The sequence below is a fragment of the Musa acuminata genome, chromosome BXJ3-1 (assembly GCF_036884655.1).
Source record: "Musa acuminata AAA Group cultivar baxijiao chromosome BXJ3-1, Cavendish_Baxijiao_AAA, whole genome shotgun sequence".
NCBI lineage: Eukaryota > Viridiplantae > Streptophyta > Magnoliopsida > Zingiberales > Musaceae > Musa > Musa acuminata.
The window spans coordinates 22,684,861-22,710,048 of record NC_088349.1 but is presented as its reverse complement, the minus strand read 5'-3'; the positions used below and the strand labels follow the sequence as shown (position 1 = coordinate 22,710,048).

General features: G+C 37.0%; 3 protein-coding genes and 1 long non-coding RNA gene across 9 annotated transcripts; 3 read left to right on the top strand and 1 right to left on the bottom strand.

Moving 5' to 3' along the window:
* The first annotated feature begins 6,727 nt into the window (after positions 1-6,727).
* LOC103999386 (growth-regulating factor 6-like) lies at positions 6,728-10,967 on the top strand. Of its 2 annotated transcripts, none has more exons than XM_009421148.3 (4): positions 6,728-7,200; positions 7,886-8,098; positions 8,814-9,147; positions 9,863-10,967. In XM_009421148.3, exons 1-4 carry the CDS (start codon positions 6,870-6,872, stop codon positions 10,617-10,619), a joined length of 1,635 nt encoding a protein of 544 aa, XP_009419423.2. In that variant the 5' UTR covers positions 6,728-6,869; the 3' UTR covers positions 10,620-10,967. The 2 variants fall into 2 exon arrangements, with proteins under 2 accessions (XP_009419423.2, XP_018679726.2); XM_018824181.2 differs by lacking the exon at positions 6,728-7,200 and adding an exon at positions 7,360-7,751.
* Positions 10,968-11,764: 797 nt separating this feature from the next.
* LOC103999608 (MADS-box transcription factor 50-like) lies at positions 11,765-12,406 on the top strand. Its single transcript, XM_065136422.1, has one exon. It carries the CDS (start codon positions 11,765-11,767, stop codon positions 12,404-12,406), a length of 642 nt encoding a protein of 213 aa, XP_064992494.1.
* Positions 12,407-13,522: 1,116 nt separating this feature from the next.
* On the bottom strand, positions 13,523-16,154 carry LOC135580960 (uncharacterized). 2 transcript variants are annotated; one of them, XM_065135969.1, is made up of 4 exons: positions 16,013-16,154; positions 15,239-15,464; positions 15,078-15,133; positions 13,523-14,075 (listed from the first exon to the last, which is right to left on the bottom strand). In XM_065135969.1, the coding sequence occupies exons 1-4, from the start codon at positions 16,073-16,075 to the stop codon at positions 13,890-13,892; spliced, it is 531 nt and encodes a 176-aa protein (XP_064992041.1). In that variant the 5' UTR covers positions 16,076-16,154; the 3' UTR covers positions 13,523-13,889. The 2 variants fall into 2 exon arrangements, with proteins under 2 accessions (XP_064992041.1, XP_064992042.1); XM_065135970.1 differs by having other exon boundaries at positions 15,096-15,133.
* A 767-nt stretch (positions 16,155-16,921) lies between these two features.
* On the top strand, positions 16,922-23,961 carry LOC135629119 (uncharacterized). 4 transcript variants are annotated; one of them, XR_010493169.1, is made up of 7 exons: positions 16,922-17,110; positions 19,695-19,762; positions 20,590-20,739; positions 21,643-21,744; positions 22,145-22,395; positions 22,519-22,557; positions 23,534-23,961. It is a non-coding gene; the product is annotated as an uncharacterized LOC135629119 (long non-coding RNA). The 4 variants fall into 4 exon arrangements; XR_010493171.1 differs by lacking the exon at positions 19,695-19,762 and having other exon boundaries at positions 20,590-20,696; XR_010493168.1 differs by lacking the exon at positions 19,695-19,762.
* Positions 23,962-25,188: the final 1,227 nt, after the last annotated feature.

Below are 25,188 nucleotides of genomic sequence, written 5' to 3'. Positions count from 1 at the left end.
CACTACTAGAGAGGAGGATATCTGACCTCCTTTATCCTCTCCTATAGATCTAGAAAATTTCAAGGATATATGATCTCCCTAGGTAACACATCTTTTACATAAGCATAGTTTTTAGTTTTACGGGTTTTCACGCACTAATCTTCATACGACGACGAGAGCCTTTTTCTTGTAGAAAATCTAGGATTTTTGTTTTCTATTTTTCCATTGCACATGTAATGCTACCCAAGGTTTCTTAATAGTTCTTTCTCAAGCAAATCCCTGGCCAAGGTCAATTGGATTAAGAGAATCCAATAAGAGCGAAACTCGAATTAAGAGAGAAGGAGTTCTCTGGGAGAATCTAATAAGAGTGAGACTCTGATGGATTTTGTATAGGCCTAACAGTACCATGCTTAGTATATAATCTTTGAGATATTAGATGGATGAGGGATTATAGATATACGATAACTAATGATGGACAAGTCCAATGAATTATATCCCCTTATACCGTTCTAGCCTAATATGTCCATAATCAATGAGTTGAGTGAATTATTATGGGGATAATAATTTACTGAATCAGAAGAAGTTCTAATAGGTGCAACTCATGATCAGCTCGGTATTGGGCCAAGAGGGTCACTCACATATGGTGGACAACGCGACGAATAGATGATTTGATATGAGATATCCAATATGCTCCTATTTTAATGGATCCATTACATAAGACCCAATAAAACTTAGAGTGGTTATTAGATGGAGATCCAATATCCATTAAGCTAGTGGTTATTAGATGGGGATCCAATACCCATTAAGGCAGATCTTTTAGAGTTAGTAGTAGGAGCTCTCTATAAATAGAAGTTGAGGCTTCATGAGTCATAGGCTAGACCCTATAGTCATTGGCCTCCTATCTCCTCCTCCCCATCTTTCTCTTAGTCGTGAGCCCCTCCCTAGTGTGAGAGGACAACAAGAGAGCTGGTCCCATTCTTGATTGTTGCTACATGGTGGTGCACGATCATGAGGAGAGAACTCATTGTGCGAGGAGGTGCATCATCACTACATCCGCTATTTAGATCACCACTATAGAGGAGTTTGCAAAAGCTCCTTCATCCCACGGGCTAAGATCTACAATTTAAAAGATATATGATCTCTCCTAAGTGAAAATGTCTCAACCACTATCGTTTGTATTGTTTTGAGTTTTATTCTCCCAATTATTACACGATGATTCGATGTCTTTGTTTTAGGAACCAATTTTGTTTTTAATTTTTATTGTGTATGTAATACTCACTAAGGTTTCTAACATATAATTTTAAAAAAATAAATAATAATTTAAGATTTAATTAATTCATATTAATAGTTAGGACTTAGTTAAATTAGTCTAGTATGATTCATCTAAAAAAATAATTTAATCCTAAAAAATCGAGTCAAACATAATAAAAAATAATCACTATCTTTTTTATAATTTTATTGAGGGTATCTTGGTTAAAGTCCAAAAATAATTTATAAAAATCAAATAAGATGGTACTATCTCGTTCATTACTAAGTTTTTTTTTTTTCATAAGTGATCTCTTTCTTAATGCATATCGAAGGATGACAATTTGAATTCTTTCTCGGAACGTGTGAAATAACAATGGCATCATGCTTTGAGTTCCCAATCTCACTCGCAAGACTTCTCTTTTGTTGTCTTCTTGGCCTCTTCATCAACACATGATGTGTGCACATTTGATGATGCAGCCTATGAATTTTCTTTTCCGTTTCAGTCAAATAATTCCACTTGTATGGGATTCCAATGGTTTCCGGGAGAGTGGCAAGATTTGATGACCACTAGGTTATTAGTGGGGGGAGCCTATATATAACAAACAAATTATGGTAATTAAAGGTTTCTACTCAATAAGCTACCATGTAGCTATCCCTAGTTTCACTAAAATATTATCTATATCATGAATTGTAGCTACCCTAATTTCGCTAAAATACGATCTATATCATGTTGGTTTTGAGGTACTCTTACTTTTCTAATGGTTCCAAGAAGGTTGTCAAAGCTCACAAAGATGATAGGTGTCAAAACTTCAATCCACTTTCAGCAAGAAAATGAATTTGCCAAGATCAAATGTCCCCCTTTATTTTCATCATTATCAATAAAACAAAGGCAAGAAAAATCTCATTGATCCAATGTTCAAGTGCATGTTGCCATTCATCCTAGTGTCAAGGATGTATAGTTATTAATTAACTTGGGTTAAAAACCAAGAGACTAACATGGTTATGGTAACTAAATATATTTTATTGTTGTTTAAGATAATTCCATTCTATGTGCATATGAATTATGACATCAGCTGTTTAAATCTTAAATTAAAATTGCCATGACAACTAACGCATTTAATTTATGATATCAGCATGGATTGACATCAACCACTTGTGCTGTTTTTTCAATGAGTAGAACATAGGTTACCTAAAAAATGATAACTGATAGTTCAAATCCTTGTGCTAAGAACAAGTTTGTCGATGCATAAGAGCAATGTCATCATTATTCTATAGAATCATAGGTAAATTACATCAAGGAGTTCATCCACTCGAGTGAGAAAGAGGCAAGGAGACACTGCATATGTTTAACAGATGGATCTCTCAATGGCTTCTTGTGTGCTCGGAGAAACCCTAGAGAGGGACATAAGGTTTTGTTCTCATGTCCTCACATCTCTTCCTTTTGTCCACCTCCTCCATCTTCGACTTCTTTCCTCGTTGAGCCACAAGCCATCCATTAGGGGCATGAACAGCCCTAGCAAGCTAGTTTTGTAGGATGTGCATGTCTCCCAAGAAATCTTGGTGATGTAAATTGCAACACAAGAAGCAATTCATCCCACACTAAGTTTACAAAGAATATAAATGTACAAATTGTATCAATATATGACATAAAATCTAAGTTTTAGATGGAAATTTAACATGATATTAGGGTAAAGGGTCTTATGTTTAAATCTTGTAATTTAGCTAGAAAGGGTTTGAGAAGACACTATTGAATGGTTGCAGCACCAAATAATTAAGAATGCTCATATTTAGATTTTTAATTTTGTTATTGAAGATTCAACAATCTATACTTTTTATGTCAATACACTTAACTATTGTTATTTTTTCCTAGCACATTCAAAAGTGACAAACAAATACAATTAATTCAGAGAATTTAAGTTGCATAATTGTCACAACAAAACCATCTGCATCATGAAATAATAATACTAAAAATATTTGATAGTTGATGAGTCATAATTCATCTTCATTGGTGCAAGTATATAAGTTTATCAAGAATTATTCATTTTGGATCGATTATGTGCAGTTTTATCTCTTGGTGATGAACCCCAAAAGAAGATGGGAGGATAAAATAATTTACTATTATAAAATTATAATTCTCTTAATTTGGTCCACGGTGAATATGTATTGGGTAAGTAAAAAAAAAAAAAACTTTTAACTCTCATAAGACATCAGTTCTTTTACTCCACAGTGGATATGAAATTAAATATGATTATCAATGCTGTTAATAATAAAACAGGTCCTACCCTTGGTAGATTCTGGTAAAAAGGACATGATCATGAGGAGCGCTTCACAGCTCTCTCTCTCTCTCTCTCTCTCTCTCACCATCTTGCTTCCTGTGGGGTTCATGCAGCAATGGGCTTGGATAGCCACATGATTTGCTAAACCATTGCTGTGTCCTTGGGGAGCACAAGCATATGAGAGAGAGAGAGAGAGAGAGAGGGAGAGGGCGCTCCTTCTCCGATGAAGTCACCATTAGCCCACACATATATGCTCCGTTCACCTCACCTTCCACAGAATTCTTTATTCCAATAATTAAAGGGCCAACTTGGGTCACTCGGAGGACTAAGTTGAAGAGTAAAGCTATCAGTAATGGAACATTCCTTCTCAATGTAAAAGCATAAGTTGGTGCATGTTAAAGAAAAGATCTTTCTCGGCATCTTTCTAAGCTTCTAATCTACCATTCTTAGTTATATGTGTGTGTGTGAAAAATATTACCTATTAAAGTCAGAATATATTAGGAATTATAGAAGACAGTCCTTTTTAGTTACTCTATTTAACTTTTGATATAGTATATCATTACTATATTTGTGCATGAACATAGATTTTCCAAGTGAATGATGTAAACTTGTGTGTCTAAGCAATCATCTTTGTTCTCTATTTCATGTGTAACAAAGTAACTTACTTTAGGTAACACACAACATCTTAAATGTGTCAAAATGCAGAAGTGTAACATTTCTAACTACAAACACTGAGCTACTGAACTGCAAATTCTTTTGCAGCATTGAGCAATGCAATGTTTGTGCAGCAATAGGGAATGCATATTCTATAAAGCACACCAAGGATTGAACTACTAAACTGCAAAGTTTTGTCATTCCTGTGGGCTTCAGTCCAACTGACAAACTATGAGCTCATATGCTTGAACATGTAAGTCTTCTCTGAATCATCTCAAGAATCCTGGTCCAGCTGCAATTGTCAGATTCTTGCCAACTTGGTGCTTCAGAAAGGTCCACAACTGCTGTTCCATTTCATCCTAAACAAAAGGATAATGATGTTCTTGTTACATATCTGAAGTTGTGTAAACAGCTATGGACTTCCTTTTTTTTATTGTTTCTCAACTCAGTATCTGCCCAAAGTGACAGGGCAGCACATAAAGCATGACTTTGCCTTGTCCTTGTGCATGCAGAAAACTTCTCTTGAAGTAGCTGTGATGACTGTCTTGAAGTAGCTATCAAGGGACAAAAAAGCATGCAAGGTGTAGTAGGGTGGCAAGAGTTGGGTTACCAACCTGCAAAAGAGGTGCTTGAGACAGACCTCAGCTAGGCTTACACAAGAAAGCAAACAAAACCAGATTGAGGTGCAGAGACAGGTTAGGGAAGAGTTGTTCTTTGGACTGGTTGTTGAGGGAATTGCCACCTTCACTGTTAACAGTTGCTGCTACTCCACATGACAACCTTTGCAATGCTCCCTTTCTTTGTGAAAGACACTGCCTCTCGTTCTATCTCTTTGTTTGATTAGACCTTTATGCCTACAATTAATGTTCCATGAGAGTCCATGAGTGCGTAAATAAGCCTATATAAAGGTGATTAAGATTCATTAATCATGTAGGAGGAGATTGTAGTATATATTTAACACAAGAAAGAAATAGTTTCTTCTTCAGAGAAAACTCAAGTCAAAGAGAAGATTTGTGTTTCCTCTCAAGAACAAGGTGGGGCCAAGAGAATGGGTTTACTGGGGTCCACAATTTGAATGCAGTGGATCTTGTTCATGCACATCACCACCTACCAATTGGACTTTGCGAGGATGGAGTGTCTTCAAGGATAAGATAGGACAGAGCAGGAGACTTGGGACAAGTTGGGCACACTAAAGGGTGCTCCCAAAACCACCCTACTAAAGCCACTCTTTCCGTGGCTTTAAATCCCAAGTAAACTGAACAGAGGGATTCAATCCTCAACTCGAGCTGAAGATTGGAAACTAATGATCAGCTAAAGAAACAGTACTTGGTTGGAACGATGGGTTTTCTGCTAACTTAAGCCTTTCCAAGAAAATGATTACTAAGTTGAATTTGTTTTACTTGAATCCCCAATTCATTTATTGGTGAGTTGTATTTGGTTGGGTCCACATGTCAAATATATTAATCTTATATTGGATTTGCATGTGGGGAAAATATTTGAATTAATGCAAAAAAAATGTTGGATTCTTCCTTGCTATTTGATCATTTTGGGGAAATGGCAATTTAATTCATTTAATATTAAAAGAATCGATTTTACCTTTTTAAGATAATCATTTCATCAATAGAAGTGCCTCATCAATAAACTAACGAGATCATATTTTATTTATTTCGCTCAAATGTATAGCAAATAATCGTTTTATCGACTCTTTCATAATCTCTATTTAGTTTTGATCATGATTCCGAATCAATTATTTTTATTTTTTAACATTAAGAATCAGAATCCAATTGGATTTCGATTCAAGCCATTCGAATTTGAACAGCTAATTTTTTTTTTAAATTTTAAAATAATTTAAAATCTAAAAAAATATAAATTTATTTTTAAATAATTAAATATTTTAAAATCATGGAGCCAGTGATTTAAAATCATTGATTCGAATCGAAACTAAAAGCGTCAATTCTAGTTTCGATACCACCGTTGGTTTTAGAATTGATGGTTTTGGGCTTGAACTATTAAAATTATATTTTTATTAAAAATAATTTTAAAATATAAAAATTTTATAAATTTATTTTTGAATAATTAAAAATAATTTAAAATCATGGAGCCAGCGATTTGAATCAAAACGAAAATCAATTCTTATTTCTAAATAGTTGGTTTCGGTTTTTCAAATCTAACAATTAGAATTGAACTATCCGTATGGACCTAATGAAAGTCTGATTTATGTCTGATTTGATTTTAATTCGATTTGAAAGTCTACCACAAAAGTCTGGTATATTTTTTAATATTCAAGTAATATATATATATATATATATATATTTATTTATTTATATATATATATATATATATATATATTTATATATATATATATTTATATATATTGATTTGTAGATAAAAAGAACACCCATTAATTTTGTAATATTTTAATAAAAAAATAAAATAGAAAATAGAAATACCTTAGTATAGATGCTGGAAAGGAGTACAAACTTAAACCTTTTCTAGGCATGTCCAAGAGAGTATTTAGTACAAAAGCGACTAAACCAAATACTGACACCTTAAAAATGCTTCCCTTCCTTTTCCCAGGCTTCTCCTCCCCCCTTCCCCTGCATCTCACTTTCCTTCCATGTTCTCATGCGTACACACACCGCCATGGTCCTCGCACCCGTGGTCTCATAGTTAAGAGTGGTCGAGGAGATTGACTTTAGCGGAGTGGTGGGTATGGTTGCGGCAATGGCTGGTGGTGTCTCCTCATCTTCCATGGCCTCCTCAGACACTGAACTCAGCAGGCAAAGTGTGCTCTTGGGATCTAGTTTTCAGCATAATGGGAGTGGCTCTGAAGCCGCGGCCCATGACATGAGATGCGTCAAGATGGCTCCTGTCCTCATACCCTACCCCGGCCCCCTCTTCCCTGATGGAGAGCAAATGCTTAGTTTCTCCTCAGCATCCGGGCAAGCCTCAATGATGCTCAACCTGGATAGAACTTTGCCTTACCACCAACACCACCCATCAGCATCTACTTCTTCTACATCTTCATTTCTCAGGAATGCAGGTAACTTGCATTAAATATATGCCTATAGTTCGGTGTTTCGGGTCTTGTTGGAGTGAGCTGGGGTTTTTGGTGGTCTGGTTTTGGTTTGGCATGGGTTTCATTCGAAGCACAAGAATGTGTTGTTTAGTAAGTGGTCTCTTTGATTCCAGTACTTGCTACAAGATGGACTTAGATGGCTTTTTTTTTACCATTTAGTCGGGATTCGTGCCTTGGAAAAAAGCAAGCTGTTCTTTGTCCTCCTCTGGTTGGGTTTTGTCTTCAAAGTTGTGGATTTGGGCAGTTCGAGTCTCTCTTTCTTCTCATGCAAGAAAGAGAAATGAGCAGGGTAAAGAGCAAATGCAAGAGCCTTTCTTGATTCCGTTCTTGACTCTCATTATCCCTAATTGTTTCTTTGGAGAAGAATCATGAGCAACAGTGGGGAAAAGGAAAAAAAATGATCCATTCGGTTCAGCTTGATCTGCTTCATTGAGTGTTGCAGGCAAGAAATGCATGTTTTGATCTGTGACCCTTTTTCTCCTTCGAGAGCTCTGTTCCTATATTCTCTACTATGGGTAATTTTAAGATCGGTTCATTTCTTTGTCCCTGTTGTCTTTTGCATCTGCACTCTCATCTGCTATGGTTTTAGCTCCAGCTTTTCTTCTCCTTACTTTTTCTTCTTCTTCTCTTTGTTTTTGTTTGATTTCAGGGTTGGATTCTGGCAACTTTGATGTGAACATGCATGGAGTGAGGGGGCCCTTCGCGCCATCTCAGTGGCTGGAGCTCGAACGCCAAGCCTTGATCTACAAGTACATTGTTGCATATGTGGCCATACCACCCAACCTTCTCATCCCTATTAGAACAAGTCTAAGCCCTTCTGGGTTTTCTCCCTTCTCAGTTGGATCCTTTGGCTCAAGCTCATGTAAAGCATTCCATACCCAAGAGAAAGATATGTACAAGAAATGAACATAAGACAATTTTTTGGCATTACTTAATCAACCCTATTTGACTGATTTCTCAACAAAAAAGGGATTTTTTTTTCTTTTACTTTGTGAGAATTTCATAGAAAGTAAAATTATGTTTGGTAACAGGTGAACTTGAGATGCTTATTCTTGCAAACTGTTTTTACCACAAATATTTGTTCTTTTTGTACCTTATTTCGTTAAATGATATCTGAAATTTCTAAAGAATCTAAAGCATTACCTTGAAGGCCTAAATCATTCTTACTTTGGTTCCTTAATCAACCCTATTTGACTGATTTCTCAACAAAAAAGGGATTTTTTTTACTTTGTGAGATTTTCATTAGTCAGTAAAATTATGTTTGGTCAGGTGAACTTGAGATGCTTATTCTTGCAAACTGCATGTTTCTACGAGATGCTTATTCTTGCAAATTGCATGTTTTTACCACAAATATTTGTTCTTTTGGTTCCTTATTTTGTTAAATGATATCTAAAATTTCTAAAAATCTAAAACATTAACTTGAAGGCCTAAATCATTCTTACTGTTCTTTTAATAAATGTGATCATGCTTTTTTCACCTTTCACAAAAGTTTCACAAAAAACACTCACAATGTTATAAGCTCTTTTACTCTCTATCATGGCGTGACCAGCTCCACTATACTTTTATCACTTGTGCAGTAGGATGGGGATCATATCATCAAAGATATACTGGAAATGATGATCTGGAACCTGGTAGATGCCGTCGAACGGATGGGAAGAAATGGCGGTGCTCAAAGGATGCCATTGCCGACCAGAGGTACTGTGAGCGGCACCTGAATCGGGGTCGCCATCGTTCAAGAAAGCGTGTGGAAGGCTGCACTCGCCATGGCTCGGAAGCCATAGCCATAGTACCTCTGCAGTCTGCTTCTGCCATTTCTGGCAGCAGAACATCTGATAATCTCCCCACTTCACAGCACCAGGCTGCAAACTTAGAGACAAACATCAATGACTGTTGCCCTGCACAATTTGATAGGTAAAAAGATGACAACTATCACTAATATTCCAAATGGCTTTGATAAGTCTTGAAATCTAGATGTTCATTGTTTTGTTCAATCCAAATGGCATGGATAAGTTTAAGGGAACAACATTATACTATGCGTTATTATAATCTCTTACAGAATGTTTTTTTATTCTTATAGCTGCTATTTTAGCCATAGTAAATGGTGATGAATCATCTTGAAGTACTGATGGCAGTTTGTATTGATGATGCTAAAAAGGGTGGCAGTCAATAGATTGGCTTGAAGGATTTTGTGAAGAGAAATTGCATATGGATGTACCCATGAGAAGTTTCTTGGACGTGTCAATATATTTCACCATTATCACATAAAGAAGGCTATCACATGCAAATTACATGTTTTTGTTCTACATTTTCCATCCTTGTTCCATAATGCATATATTACAAACACAGCTATGTTGATAAATACCATAAATTACTTGTCTTTTGGAAAATGTAGGACTTAGAATATTTAGATTTATTTTCAGAATAACTTCTTTGGTTAAGGAGAATTATCTGGAGGATGCACAGATGACATAGATGAAATGAGATCTTACTTGGACTTCTTTCGTAATTTTTCAGTTTTTACTACACTAAATTGGCAGCATACAGGTATCCAAGTTGCTTCTATAACATGTAGTTCTGATACACTTTTATCTTTCATTATTAATCCTTGATCAATCTGGATCTGCAGGATGCCAATGAGCAAAGGAAATGTAAATGAGCGTGCACAGGAATCTGAAGGCCTCTCCATGCGAGGCCTTTTGAGATCAAGACCCATGAGTGACTTATTTCCAGTATCAGAGGAACATAATGCCTTTGAAGAGACCCCATCTGGAGTAAAACTTGGGCACGTTTCCATGGATTCACTTTTTAATGATTCAAGTAGCACCTCCTCAGATAATATCAGCAGCTATATCACCACTGCAAATCTCAATGATCAGCAGAAGAGACCCCATCCCCTTCAATGCTTCAACGATGAGTCTGATCATTCAAATATATCCTGGTCTGGGGTAGAAATGCAATCTGATAGAACCCAATCGTCTATCTCGTTCCCTATGGCTTGTTCTCCCTGCAATTCATCAGCAGAATATGATCCCATCAATGTAGGTCTGAGAGTTGGTGTACCATGCAAATTAAGCAAATGTCAAACTGGTTGGTTACCGATCTCCCCGGAGTCTTCTATGGCAGGACCGCTAGGAGAGGTCCTAAACAGAACTAGCAGCACTATCAAACAACAGATAAACTTCTCGACTGATAGCTGTGATTTTAGCCCTTGGTTGGAGTCCTCGCCAACCGGTGTCCTACAGAAAGTTTTGTTTGGTTCAGTGTCCAGCAGCACCGGAAGCAGCCCTGGGGCTGAGAACAGCAAGTCCCACAAAAGCAATGGAAGCTTGTGTGAGGATGTTTGTGGCTCAACCCTTGAAGATCTTCATACCATCCCCTCATAATGTGCTTTGATCAGAAACCTGCAACAAGAAGACAGCAGAAGCAGGAGACAAAATGAGAAGATGATACAAGAAAAAGTCTACTGAAAAGCATGGCACTTGTGTTGATTTGAAGTAAGGACTGCAAGACCAATGAGCTTCCCTTTTCTAGTTGTGTTCTTTATTTGCTCGTTTTATTGTGTACTATTCACTCTAAAATTATGCACAAAACATGGTGCATGGCTTCAATTAATCACCTTTCTGGGAACAGAAGCATCCTATAATTAAGGTGCTTTATCTGCAGATCTGATGTGATAATTTGATCTGCAGACAAAACAGTGTCTTTCTAAGATATTCTACCGAGTTTCAGAAGTATACTCTACATTTTATCTTGATGATTCAAACACCGAACACTGCATCCAGATTTGTTCTCAGACTTGTCAAATGTGTCTTGGGCCACAACAACATCAAATCTCAGTGTTTTTAGTGACCATTACTCAGTGTTTTGGGTCACAGCAACATCAAATCTCACTATATCTGTGGAAAAGTTTGAGAATCTCCTTCTAGATTTTAAAAGGTGACAGAATCTTGCTTCTCAATGTAGTCTACTAAGTAGCTTCTAGTGTTTAGTCAATCCAATTTCACATTTGCTAAACCCAAATAATTGCACACATATTCCCTTGCAAATATTAACATCCCTACATACATTAAGATCTTCCAAATATATTGATATCGATAAATAAAAAAACAACAATTAACACTTTTACAACATAAGCATTTTTAGAGGATATTAATGTGCCAAATGTTGATCAATTTATGAAGATTAATTATGAAGTCATATAAACATGTTTTTAGGTTCACAAGAGTACACATACTGGACTTCAAAAATTAACAAGAGATATATGAAAATAATTATCTTAATTTAAATCTTACAATTTCATTAATTTAAATCTTAATCAAGATTCGGACAAATTTTATTAATTTAATTTTGTTAACCTTAATACATGTCACACCCGCCGCGGGTAGGTTACTGTGATTGGACCAACATAGTGGGCCCGTCAAGGGGGCCCGCGGGTGTGGGTGTGCTGGTATGCCGGAGAGTGCCATCATAAACCCCCATTGGCTTCGACGTTTCCGCAGACCTGCGTTCGAGAAGTCATAGGTTCTTGATGTCTCCGGAGTCGTCTTCCTCGTCGTCGAACAAGAAACGGAGGAATCTGGAGATGAGGGTTGTAGAGAATGCTAAACGAAGACGCGTCACCTTCGCCAAGAGGCGCCAAGGCCTCTTCTCCAAGGCGAAGGAGCTCGGCGCCGTCTGCAGCGCCGACGTCGCCGTCGTCGCCTTTACCTCCTGCGGTAAGGCCTTCTCCTTTGGCGATGACGCCATCCGTCGCTACCTCCGCCTGGCGCGAGAACACGATGGCAATCAAGATGGCAGGGAGGAGTGTGGCTCGGTGAAGGCGACGGGGATGGAAGATCCCGTCCGAAGACTGAGATTTCTTGAGGAGCTCCGGCGTAAGGCAATTGCTCGCGCCGAGGACCTGGCGCAAGCGCGGGCTGAGGCTACCGCGGCCAGTAGCAGCAATGGGGGCACCGAGGCGGGGGAGTCGTTCTTGGTCGGTGCAACGACTTCTTGGGGACCGTCCCCACTTTTGGAGACCCCCGTAGGCGACTGCAGCTACCGGAGCAGTGAGGAGGACAGTCTTGAGCGGTGTGGCACCGTCGAGGAGCCCTTCGTTGTTGACGCCACGGTTTCTTGGCCGAGCTCGCACCACTCGTCGATGAGTGGGGATGCCTTCGCAGCCGGCTAAGGTAGCGGGGCACCGAGGAGGGCGAACCGTTCTTGGTCGGCGCTACGACTTCTTGGGGGACATTCTTGGCCGCAATGTTCTGACTCCATGTTCTTCATCTTCTTTCCATCTTTCACATCGAAAGTTGAGGGAGTAATATGGAGCTGCATGAGATTAATTAGTTTGTATCATTAATTGTCCAGAGGGAACCAATCTTCTCCCGTCATAGAGTTGGCTTTATGTAGTATAGCATGATGTTGATGTGATTATACCAAATCAAAGAGCACATCATTTGGGGACGAACATTTTTGCTTTTGCTTGTAGCAACATTAAAGTGTATGTTAATAATAATATCGTTCAGGTTATCTGCAAATTCTATGGATCAGTGGTAGTGTTCTAATGAAGTATTATAATAACTGCCATTATATGAAATGGAATGAGATATAGTGCAGCATCTAATTCCTAAGATTGGATTATATGAATTGGAGAAGATATTTGGATATATCTATCACATAAGCAAACTTTTCCTTGGCCTTATTTGTTGGATGATCAACATCATTATATCCTCCGTAAAGTGTTTACAGCTCTATTTTATCTTAAAACATAATTACATTACTAGGAGAAGCTATAGTTGATGATGGATCAAAAGACCAAATAGTAAATCTTGTTAACTGCCACATAATTACATCCGGTGTAAGCCTTTTAGTTTCCTTCCCTCTTTTGCAGTTTTTATCCTTCATTTTGTTTTGATTTTGCTTTCTTCATTTGCATCTGAATTTTTTTGATTGACAACATTGAGCAAGCATTCATGAGAGCCTCGTTTTTGTCTTTTCATAATTGGAACATGATATTGTGCTTCCAGATGATGGGGAGGTGGAGTTTTAGCATTATTAAGGTTGTAAATTATACTCGCAACTTAATCATCTACAATTCTTTGGTTAACTAGGATGAAGAGAATCAGAATCTATCATGTCTGACCAACTCCATTAAAGTCAACACTAAACAAATGACATTATGCTGCTCCAGTTTGAATTAACACCCCCTCTCCTCTTTCCACCACAAACAACCAACATATCACAAGTAAACACAATATTTACAGTTTTGAATGAACAAATTTCTCTGCACTTAGAACCAATGTATAAGTCCAAAACATACCCTGCAGTTAACCACCTCTAACACAGTTTTCAGGCTATGTAGAAGTGTTTTTTGGTACAAGAGAATCATCAATACAAACTTCAAAAATAAAACTTTAATTCAGACCAACATTTTCCTTGTGAATATGCATACAAAAATGTCCAAAAGACAAGTAAAACAAGATGTTTTCTAAGGCTAATTATGAGGGAAGACTTCCACATGTTCATCCTTGCAAAAACTAAAGATAAGGAATACAAACAATCCAATTTATGGTGATGTTAGGAATGATTTTATGACGCTCCACAGAGAGCTGGCCTGGACATCGAATAATTCACAAACTGAATGCTAGAGAACAACACAGTTGATCAAGTTATAGACTTGATACAGCTGAGAGGTTCATAGCTGGGAGGTTTTGCAAGAAGAAGGTGAATATTCCTCCAAGCAGGAACATGAAGGCAAAGGCTAGTAGTATCTTCCCAATATACTGAAAACTGATAGTTGAATTTGGCTGATTCATAGTCATCGGCTTCTTGAAGGATTGGAAGTTGGGTGATTTCTGCAAAATTCCAAGACAGACAACAAAGATGCACTCATTCAATTTGTCTACAAAATAATAACAGAAGATTACACAAATGAGTAATAAATCATATATTCAGGTCGCTTGAAAATTTAGCAGCAGTAGAACTTTTTGTTTTGATAATAAATATCAGTTATCTAAGCAGGTCCTGATGGCATTTTTCTGGCAAAACGCTATCATACATATTCTTATTTCTTCATCATTTCTCGCATTTTAGTTTCGAGATAGGACAAAAGTATACCCGTTCAATTGCCATAAGCCGAGTTCTGCTTTAGAAAACCACTACTACTTTGGGGATTGTATAGACGTAAAGCATGCTAGCAAGGCTAACTAGCTACTTAACAGGATAATACTAAGACCATGTAGTGCAGAGTTTCCAAATTTTTCCAGAGATGATTGTGTGCTATAGAAATTTTAAGAGACCTATTAGGAGTTCCCTTTCGGCCTTCATCTATTATATCTCCAAATGGCACCTCTAATGTACTTTTTGTGAGCTGGAATATGAAGATCTAAGCTGTCTTCAAAACATCAAACCAATCTTTCTGTTCCTGTGGCTTCAATGTATCTCTTTTTCAAAAGGTCTTTAATGTGAAGTTTCTTTTAACAAAGATGAATACACCGTAAACCTCATAATCCCCTAAAAGGCATTAAATGACTTTCACTATGGATAACAACCTACTCCATGAAGCCAGCCAAAGGAGAAATAGCATGGAATTACCACTAACGATAACAACTTATGCCACAGAAGTAAGCCAATGGAAAAATAAACCTAAAACTAAAAAGTTGACAGCTTGAAAAAAACCATTGCTTTTGGTTTGTCATGTTCTCTTGCTTAGATTATTCGATATGACCCTCTTTGTTATTTTTTTGCCCACAAGACTCTAAGAAGTAACATTTAGTGAATATTCTAGCAATACAGTCAATATTATAATCTCCTATAGTTTCAGGAAAGCATGGATGAAGATTAACAAACAAACATACAGTGATGTCTGGAAGTACCTTTGAATTCTGCAGCATTCCTATTGATTCGTCATGCCCTGAGATTAGAAGAATATAATTATAAGAAACACATATGTAATATCAACTTCCAGACAATTGTTTAATATACAACTGAATCTTGTAAAATTCAGTCTCGACTATACCTTCATCAGTAACAGTCTGCAAATTCCAACCTTTCCCGTAGTTAACAAGAATAGAATTAGGACCAAAGACCACAGGTTCCTCCCATTCCTTTACAGCCTCAATATGCAAGCCTGGGGCAACCCCGATATCCAATTTACAATTGATCACATACAATGCATATCCAGCAGTGGTTCCAGCTGCGAACCTCCTAACCTTACCTGAGCTCCTGCAAAGAACCTCCACAAACTGTCCCAAGAGAGAAGTTCAATACAACAAATAGAAATACAGATGGAAAGCAGAAACATTTCATCTGTTGTAAGTGTAGCCTCAGAAGGTCAACAGAGTATACAATATGCTAAGCACAATAACCATGGTGATCCTGCCCAATTTCACAAGAAGCAAATTATCGAACTTCATATGCGTCTTATATCTGCATCAAAATTGTACCTCTTAGATCACTAATTAACATCATGGAAAGCGGAAATCTAAGATGACAAAATGTCGGGGAATCGAAGCGTTTGATCTGCAACTCCATTCTCCTACCAATTGGCATGATGAATATAACCCCCTTAAATGGAAAATCTCAGTAACAAGAGAGAATTTTTCGAGTACACCATTCAAATTCAATACAAAACATGTTAAATATTACGTAAACCTTTCTTGTTTGAGTTCAATTTTACGAAACCTATGAAAGATTATGTAATCCTTCTCACAAGAGATGGATAAGATCAGATGAAAGATCCACGATAGATGACAAAGCTAGTCGTTTTCAAGAGAAGAGAAGATCGACTGACCGGAGGCTGTGAGGACTCGGCAGACTTCCCCCTCTCCTCCCCGTCGCGGCCTTCATGGTCCATGGACGCGACTCCCTTCGCTGTGCCTTCTCGCTCTCCCTGGTTCTTGTCGATCCCGAGTTGACCACGCTACACACAATACCCTGGAGTTGTGATCTAACGGTTGAGATGTGTTGTTCAATTGAGTTGGTCGCATCTCACCCTTCATTTTTGGAGTGGGTCTTCTTGTCGAGTCGGATCGGGTACAATGGTCAAACCCGAACCCGACCTCTTGAGTCTTCCACAAAAGAGCGAATGTGCTGAACTTAAATTGGTTCTTGATATAATACAATTATTTAACTATATAAAAAGTTTAAAAGAGGGATTTATGTACCAATGTGCTCTAAATTCTAAGTCTTAGAAAAATAATAAAAATAATAAGTCGAGATATTTAGACAATATGTTTTAAACATAAGCCGGAAGGAGATAAAAGAGTATCCGTATCCCTTTTCTACTTAGTGTTATACATACATATACATACATATATATATATATATATATAATATATATATATATACATGATAAAAATAATAAATAGTAAGATTCGTAATACCGTACCATACCGATATTTCGATCTGGACTCGATAGCAGTACGGTACGGTGTACTGTAGTACTGTTACAATGCACTGCTACAGTGCGGATCGGTACCGGGCGATCCGCCGCTGGCAAGTCAGACCGGTACATACCGCCCATATCGGGCGGTACAATTCGGTATGGTAGACACATTTAAATAGTACCAACAGAAAATACAGATTAACAAGCTTTTTTGTGAGCCTGCATCTTCCTCTTGGAATTCGATTAACAATATTAATGTTAGTATTTAGGTGAAAAATGATAAGTTAGTTTATCTAAGGAATCGATACGGCAGAATATTTTCCCTTCCCTTACGTCTAATATTGTAGCAGGACTCGGGTGGCTGCCATGCTGACGGGGTCCAGTTTCCTGCGCTAACTGAGCTGTGGTTAGTGGGGTGAACTATCCCCTATCAGTTTCTGGTACAGATACAATGGCAGTCCGACTGAAAACACAACAGCCGAAGCCATAGTATGAACTGAATAGGTAGGCACAGCTCAAAGCTCAGTGTTCCCATGTTAACCTTCAGCTTCGCTAGATTAGCTTTGCCACCATGGTAGGTTGCTGCTGTGACTGTTCTACATTATTTTCCTAGTTGAGTATCATCTAAATGTTTCTTTTGGGTTAGTCATCTGTTTTATGCATGACTGATTGTTGTTTTCTGTGATCTGAACATCATCTTAATTTCTGTATGTATATTGGAAATGTTTGAATACAGAACAACTCAGTTTGTAATTGAAAAAGATTTTGATGACTGGATGTGTGTGTATACACTTTTTTAGGTAAACAATTTGAGTCGGTGTGTCTTATCCACTGCTACCCCGCCTGCTTATTACTTGTCTGATGAAATGCTTAACAGAAATACCAATGGATAAAAATTTCCTTGGTTAGTGGCAACTTTAATTCTTTGATCTTTCTGCAAAACAGAACCTATCATCTCATCCTGGATACTCATTACTTCAATCAAATGGGTCATTACTTCAATAAACTTGTTGCGACTATCAATTCGCTGAATGAATTTTATTGTTTTCATTTAGAACAACAAGAAGCTGACATATCCTAACTAAAGAAGAGATTTTGTGTCCAGAAAAAGCTAATCAAAATGGATGAAGAAATGGACTGTCCGGAACAGTCAAAAGGAAAATATGAAAAAGCAGAAACTGCTCCATCTGATTAGACATAATTTGAAGGTGGGACAAGATAAGTGTGTTGCTCTATGGAAATCTGATGGATACTTTGGAATACTTGAGAAAATATAACTGAGGTCAAGGAACTTTCTCAAAATGTTGAAGAGTTGCATCATGTTAAGCTGAAACACCAGGAGATCATGGAACTTTAAGCTTGTTCTGTCACAGATGCTAGGAGAAACAGTTCTGGACAAGAATTTCTGGCTCTAAAATTAACTCAGGTGCACTTTGGGATAAAGAGAAGCCTTAATTCTAAACCCTAAAACCACTTTTGGGAAGAAAGAGAATCCTAGGTTAGGACAAGGCTGTAGGTTTTCTCTGAACATCTGGAGCAAAAGAAAGAACAAAATATTTTTCAAGATCATAAGGATGAACTCAACAATGCATTGTTGAAGGCCCAGCATTTTGAAGTCTCTGTTGAATTGCAAGCTTGATTGTTTGAGGTCTACGCAACATGATGCAGAAACTCAAAGGAAGAAGACTGAGAGAGTGCCATTTTCAATTGATGATATGGACAAACCAGAATCTTAATGAAGGCGGCAAATACTTATGGACACATAAAAGCTGTCTAATTGATGATCTACATGTTCTTCTCATCTGATCGTCTCATAGGAGCTGCAAAACTTGATTGAACAAGAAAAATAGGATAGCTTGAAGGATTGTTATCTTGATGTTGTTTCGACCACATGGGTAATGTCTTGGTAGAACAAATACTGAAATTATTAAGGGGGAAAAAAACATATTATTGTGCAAATAAAACTATTCAATGAAAGTGCTTTAAAGGAGAAAATAAGAAGCAGGGTAGAGATGATACAAGGAAATTTTATGCAATAATGGTGATTTATGAGAAATTTGGTTTGTATATGGAATTAAAAATATAAAAGAATATAGTAAAAATAATTCAATCGGATGATTTTGGTAGCAAATTGATAAAATTTCTAAAAATCTTTATAATGATTAATGTTTTGCTTGAGTCATTCAACTTTATTATATTAGTGCAAAAACCAAGTCTCATGATAAAATATGTGTAATGAGAGAATATACGCAGAAAATTAGTCAAGTTAGGAGTTCTAATTTTTATTGGGAAAATGCTTGCAGAAGTGACAAAAATTAATACAACTATCACAATAATTCATTTTTTATTAAGAAAATATATTAATTCTATATTGATGGGACTGTATAGGTGGTCATCATCATAGGATCATTATAATACCCAACCTTGTTCCTTACAGAAGTAAAGAATAATAATAAAACAAGCACATTTGGACAAATTTAATTGAGAAGAATTCTAATTTTTATTTGAATATTAAGATTCTATGTTTTCGTATTTGAATTATTTTTACATACTTGTGTAGACACACAAAACACAAGATGAATTCGAATTTATGGTTTATAACTATGTTTTCCGAGAACACATTACTCTTTAATCCTACTAGGTCTAAACATAATATCTTTAGAGATTAGAAATAGTCCAAGAGGATGCAGCTTGTATGAAAAGTATATAGAAAGAGAAGCATATCAAAGAAGTACAAATACAAAAAGATGATCTTGATATGATTGGAATAGTTGATGAACTGTTTTTCCCTGTAGTACAAATGCTTATATTTTGTTCCAGTTTATTTAGTTTTTAATTTTAATATGAATGCAAAATCTGCTGTTATGAAATGTGCTTGCCAGTTACAATGGACCAACCTTCCCTATTAATAATCTTAGATGTCCACTGGACCTGGTATAAAATATCCATTGTAAGCAAGATAAAGCTGTCGAATATTATTTCTAAATATCTATTTGTGTATAGTTCCATATTTCATTGTATTGATGTTATCCTCCTTTCTTTTTCTTGATATCTTCAGTTATTCTTGTACTCCTGGATTTGCAAGCAGGTATCATAAACCAGACAAAAGAACAAACAAGGTCTTGTTTAGGAATGCCTTCTCACAACTCAAAGAAGGTAATCCGTGATGATGATGAGGTAGAATTTGAGAAGATGAAAAAAAAAATTGAAGCTAGCCAGGAAAATGCATTGAGCCTGTGCACAGAGAAAGTTTTGCTAGCCCAAGAAGCTTGTGAACCCGTAGCCAACCTTTTGTTTATGACAGGAGTTTTAGAAATCATCTCAATAGTCAACCCTAGTTTATTCCTACATGGTTTTGTGTATGAAGCATTCTAAAAGTTAATAGTAAAGTTTTCCGATCATTGACCAGAATAGACCTGCCATGAACTTAAAAGACTAACTTGTGACCTATTTTGTTAATCAACAATTTATGATATGCTGATCCTGATCTGAAAGAGCCTAGATGAAGGGTGTTACAAGCTTTTACATTGGAATAGGATCAGTTTCAACTGCTCCACTATAAAAACTGAATTTCAAGTATGAGGCATCTTAATCTGCAAACGGATTCATTAAATTTCCTCTTGACTAATTTATCATTCAGCATGTTTAGACCAAAAACCTATAGTGTTCTCTGAATCCTGATTTGCTTTCCTACATTTACTTCATTACTATACAATCTAGGACATCTGAAGCATATCAATGCGATCAACATGACTGCATGTTTGTTTGCAATATCATTTGCAAAGTGAGGGACTTTAAAAACAAGAAACTGTCTTTCATTGTATTATTCTCCTTCATTCCTTGATTTCATGCACTATTGTTGGTAAGGGAAGATAACTTGCATAGTTGTACTTGTACTTTTGTCGCTTTTATCATGCAAAAGGGAACTTATCAAGCAAAAAAATAATTACAGCATTTACAAAAGAAATTTGTAAAATGTGTAGGTGAAAAAGGTTCTTGGCATCTTGACAAACTGATCCTTGCTATTTATCTCCATACATCTCCACTGTGGCAAGCATTGTTAAGAAGGTGATAGCAGCCAATCTCATAAGTGAGTTATCTTCATCAAGTTGCTTACCTGCCTGACCGATCAGGTCAGTCTATGAGCACCTTCATCTTGTTGTGGTGTACTGAAACCAAAATATTGTGTTTGAATATTACAGGAAAGTTTTTTTTGCATACATCTCTATATATAGCAAGGTCTGTCGTACCAAAGCGTACTGCCCATACCGGGCAGTACGTACCGGTCCGACAGGTTACCGGTACGCGGACCGCCCTGTATCACTACAGTGCTACAATATTATACTGTAGCACTGCTACAGTATGGAAAAGTATAAAATTGTTCGGTACACTGGGGTGTACCGCTTGGTACGCCTCTGATGTATTGCCCGGTACACTGGTACCGTACCATACCAAACCCGGGTCAAAATGCCGGTACGGTACGGTACGGCGAACCTTGATATATAGTGCTTTTTATGCTTATTTACGGAAAGTGCTTTGCCATAAAACCCAAGGGAATACATTTTTTGGCTACCCCACTGTTTTCTTGATACAATTTTGCATGAAGTATCAATAGTCCATACTCCACGCACCCCTAGGTAAGATTCAGTGTATCGAGAAAATGTGGAACAGATTATGTGCACAAAAGAGGATCAAAGCATTCTTCTGCAGTCTCCATTTAAAGATTTCAATGCTTGGATGTGTAATCGATCGAATGCACTTAGTTTAGTAAGAATCCACCAAACTGCATTACTTTTGAGATTTTTTTTTCTTAACATGGAACATATTATGGACACAGAAGAGAATAGAAGACCTGCTATGTTAAGCTCATTTAAAGATTTCATTACTTGGATATTTAGTACATGGAACTCACCTTAGTCTTCTCATATTTCATTACTCTAGAATGTGTTATCTACTTTTCAGATTTTGGCCAAGATTTATAGAAAATTAGCATGATGCTACTTTCCTGTTTCTATAATTTTTTTGGATGAACTTAGATGTAGGTCCTCCTCAGCTAAGTTGGGATGTCATTTAGATAGAGAGCCATTTGAAGCGCCTAGATGAGGATTTGAACTAGTTTGCAGAAGACTTAAAGCAAGGTATTGCAAATCTTTTTTGGCAGTTATTCTGATTAAGTCCTAGTTATCTTGTTTATTCTGATGCTACCTGATAGTAATCTAACGATTCTAACCATCAACTGGGCCCTAGCCAGTGGCCAGTTCCCCTCTTCATCTTGAAGAGGTTCCATGTCTGAATTCTTGTGAATGTCATGCCAAGTATTTGACGCAGGTAATTCTCCAGGAGTTGGTGCTGCTGAATTCAAAATAGTTGCATTTAAAATCATTTCTGCAACTTATGTAAAGGTTACTCTGAAAATAATTAATCTTTTTTGTTTACTGACTTAATAAATGTGATGCTTTGCTACTAATTAGAAGGTTAACAGAGTTTTCTGTCGTTTAAATTGGATAACTCAACCAGGACTTCATTATTGTTGAACAGAAGCAAAGATTCCACCGGATGAAACAGCTATTCTTCCTCCACTTCCTATAGTGAATAAGGATGAAAAATGCAAGGGAGGTTATTTAACTCCTTAACCAAAGAGGTTCAGAGAAAGGGATTGGGATGGAGACCGGGATATGGATATAAAACTTATGCCTCCTCCAGATAGTGATAGAAAAAATATTCCAGCATCTGCTGACGTTGATCAACCTATTGACCCAAATGAGCCAACATATTGTGTCTGCCATCAGGTTTCGTATTGACCTTTATAGACTATCTAATACGAGCTGTTCATAAATGTAGTTTTTCTTTCATAACGACGTCCATAATATTATGATATCATAAATGAAACCCTTTACTTTCTCTATTTCCAGGTGTCATTTGGAGATATGATCGCATGTGACAATGAAAATGTAAGGTTCCAGGCTATTTGGTTTATTTCTTGCATTTCTGGACATCACCTTTTAGAACATTTTCTTCCAAGAGGCTTTTTGCATGTCAAGCTTTTTGTTTGCTTCACCTTTTATTTGTTAAAAAAGCTTCCAATCAATGAAGTGCCTGACTTAATCGCAGTGAAGGTTGATTTAAGAATTTATGCTAGCACACTTGTTCTTTGTCTATTCTCCTCTTTTGATTTTGCATTTGAAAATGTTATTATTCCCACGTAGCATTACATCCATTCATTTTTAGGTATCCCTCCGCTGCTCTAAAGCATTAAGTTTGATTCCATAGTCATTTAGTTGTTTTCATATCTTCATATCGTACATAATTTTTTTATGCACCTTGAAGCCATGGAGCACATTTCCATAAATGGATATCGGGTTCTTAATGTTACATCCTCTGGAATTTACTTATCATATAAGTGATTTACAAATGGTGCCAATGCTAAGGAACCAGCCTTCTTCTCCTCCATCCTAAATTGGTAACATACATCTGAAACAAGAATTTGTTTTACTTGTTCACTTATTTTTCACATTAAGAAACAAATAATGCCATATTGGAACTCTTTTGATCGTTCCAGTTTATTCTGTTTGTAACATTTTCCTACCAGATGAGGAAAATCCACTTAAACAATGCCAATAACCTTGTAGTTGGTTTCTTAGTTTGTGTTTCGTAGGTGGATGCAAGATGTATATTTGTGAAATTATATTATGGTGGACATACTGATGGATTTCCATGTTCTGCCACTATAGAATATTTTCTTATATGTACCCCCATTCCACCTTTATTATTTCTGATTTACTATATAAATTTAAAAGCACATATTTGTATATTTTTTAGTGTATCATCTCTTTTGAAATATTGTTAACATTTTTTTGCATGTCTAATGTTACTTTGATCTTATATCTGTCATTTTCAATCTGCAATTTTTTTTTCGTTGGGGTCCAGTGTGAAGGAGGTGAATGGTTCTATTATTCATGTGTCGGACTCACTCCAGAAACAAGATTTAAGGGGAAGTGGTTCTGCCCAACCTGTCGGAATCAACAATGAATTCTAGAATAGTTGGCCTGGGTAGAAAGAGGTGTTCTCCTACGAGTTCAACAACCCATCAGCAATAGCCAATTTTTTTTCTTTTTCCTGCAAGATTCTTAAGCTGTGGGAAACACCTTGTTGTATCGATGTATATTGCGCGATAGTTAAGTGGCATCTTCTCACTGAAGAAGCTCTTTTCTGAAACGACATGAGCATAACTGTGCCGGTTATGTTTGGCACCAGCACTGGTTTTCTGCTTGTCCAGAAATTATCATAGATGTTGGCCCAATTTCTTTCTTCAATTATGGCAAAACTGTGCTCGACTTAAATGTAGTCGATGTATGGCGTTGGTTCTTCAAATTATAAGAGTTATTAAGCTCAGAAAAAAGGAGTGGTTCCCCTTACAGCTGTGATTATTTCCATGTATAAACTGCTCTTGAAAGATGAGACTGGTGGGTTTGCAGTAGTATTGCCTCTCGGAGAGGATACAATCAACATATGGTGTTGCAAAACAATACTAGTTTTAAGGAATTGGTATTGCAAAACAATACTAGTTTTAAGGAATTGTTATAGGACAAAAATGTGAGTGTGATCGGAATTTTGTTCGATTAAATGCGACTCATGGTTTCTACATTGCAAAGTTTCGATTAACTCAAGAAACTGAATAGTTTGTACTCACATAACAAAAATTGAATTCTTTTTTCTATCTATCCAAAGTGTCGAACCATGTAAATTCTATTTTTATTATTTATATTTATATTTATATTAATGATTCTTTAGATTATATTTTAGAATCGACAAGTCTATCATTGTAAGAGACATTTTGTTCTTCCTCGGTTTTCTTTCAATCTTACCGTTCCTACAGGGAAGAAGGTCGAGAGCAGAATCTATTGGAGGAATGTTCAGAGCCATCAGACCACTTCAACAGAGAATGACATGCCATCAGGATTGAGAACAGTGTTTAGAACCACCTCTTCCTCTTTCCACATTTCTGCAAGGAGAGATGGCGTAAGCTATGTGCAGTTGCTTCAGTGACACCGGCACCGGTGCTCTTGGCAATTCTATTGAATTCCAAGAGGAAGATGCTGGTTCACAGAAAAGCTTGTTAATCTGTATTTTCTGTTGGTACTATTTATTGTCTTTGTCATATATATATATATATATATATATAACACTAGGTAGAAAAGGGATTCGGATACTTGTGGTTCATGTTTAACTATTGATAGGGCGTATTTTGGCCCTATGTGAACCACCGATAGACGTTGCAGATCGACGCGATACCGTACGCCTCCGTAAGCGCGGGGTGCACACCACGTCAAGCTCCAACGGTGCGACTGCACAGCCTGACCACCTCAAGAGTTGGGGGCGGTGCCGTCTACTGTTAGGGCAGTGTCATCTGACGTCGCTCAAGCACCCCCGAAGACACCATCTCATCAAAGAGGTTGTTCCACCCCTAGAATCAATGGCCATGTCGGACTAGGGCCCGACCAATTCCCACATGCAGGTATAAATACCCTCGACTAGATCTAGGAAAAAGGAGAGGAAGAAAAAAATGGAATAAAGCCCAATCT

Bases quoted from the DNA above. Each gene is read 5' to 3' on its own strand.
- LOC103999386 (XM_009421148.3), top strand. From the start codon at position 6,870: ATGGTTGCGGCAATGGCTGGTGGTGTCTCCTCATCTTCCATGGCCTCC. The intron at 8,099-8,813 runs GTAAAGCATTCC...TCACTTGTGCAG, and splicing joins ATCCTTTGGCTCAAGCTCAT to TAGGATGGGGATCATATCAT. The intron at 9,148-9,862 runs GTAAAAAGATGA...CTGGATCTGCAG, and splicing joins TGCCCTGCACAATTTGATAG to GATGCCAATGAGCAAAGGAA.
- LOC103999608 (XM_065136422.1), top strand. From the start codon at position 11,765: ATGTCTCCGGAGTCGTCTTCCTCGTCGTCGAACAAGAAACGGAGGAAT.
- LOC135580960 (XM_065135969.1), bottom strand. From the start codon at position 16,075: ATGGACCATGAAGGCCGCGACGGGGAGGAGAGGGGGAAGTCTGCCGAG. The intron at 15,465-16,012 runs GTCAGTCGATCT...CTCTTGGGACAG, and splicing joins CCGAGTCCTCACAGCCTCCG to TTTGTGGAGGTTCTTTGCAG. The intron at 14,076-15,077 runs GTATGTTTGTTT...GGAATTTTGCAG, and splicing joins AGGTACTTCCAGACATCACT to AAATCACCCAACTTCCAATC.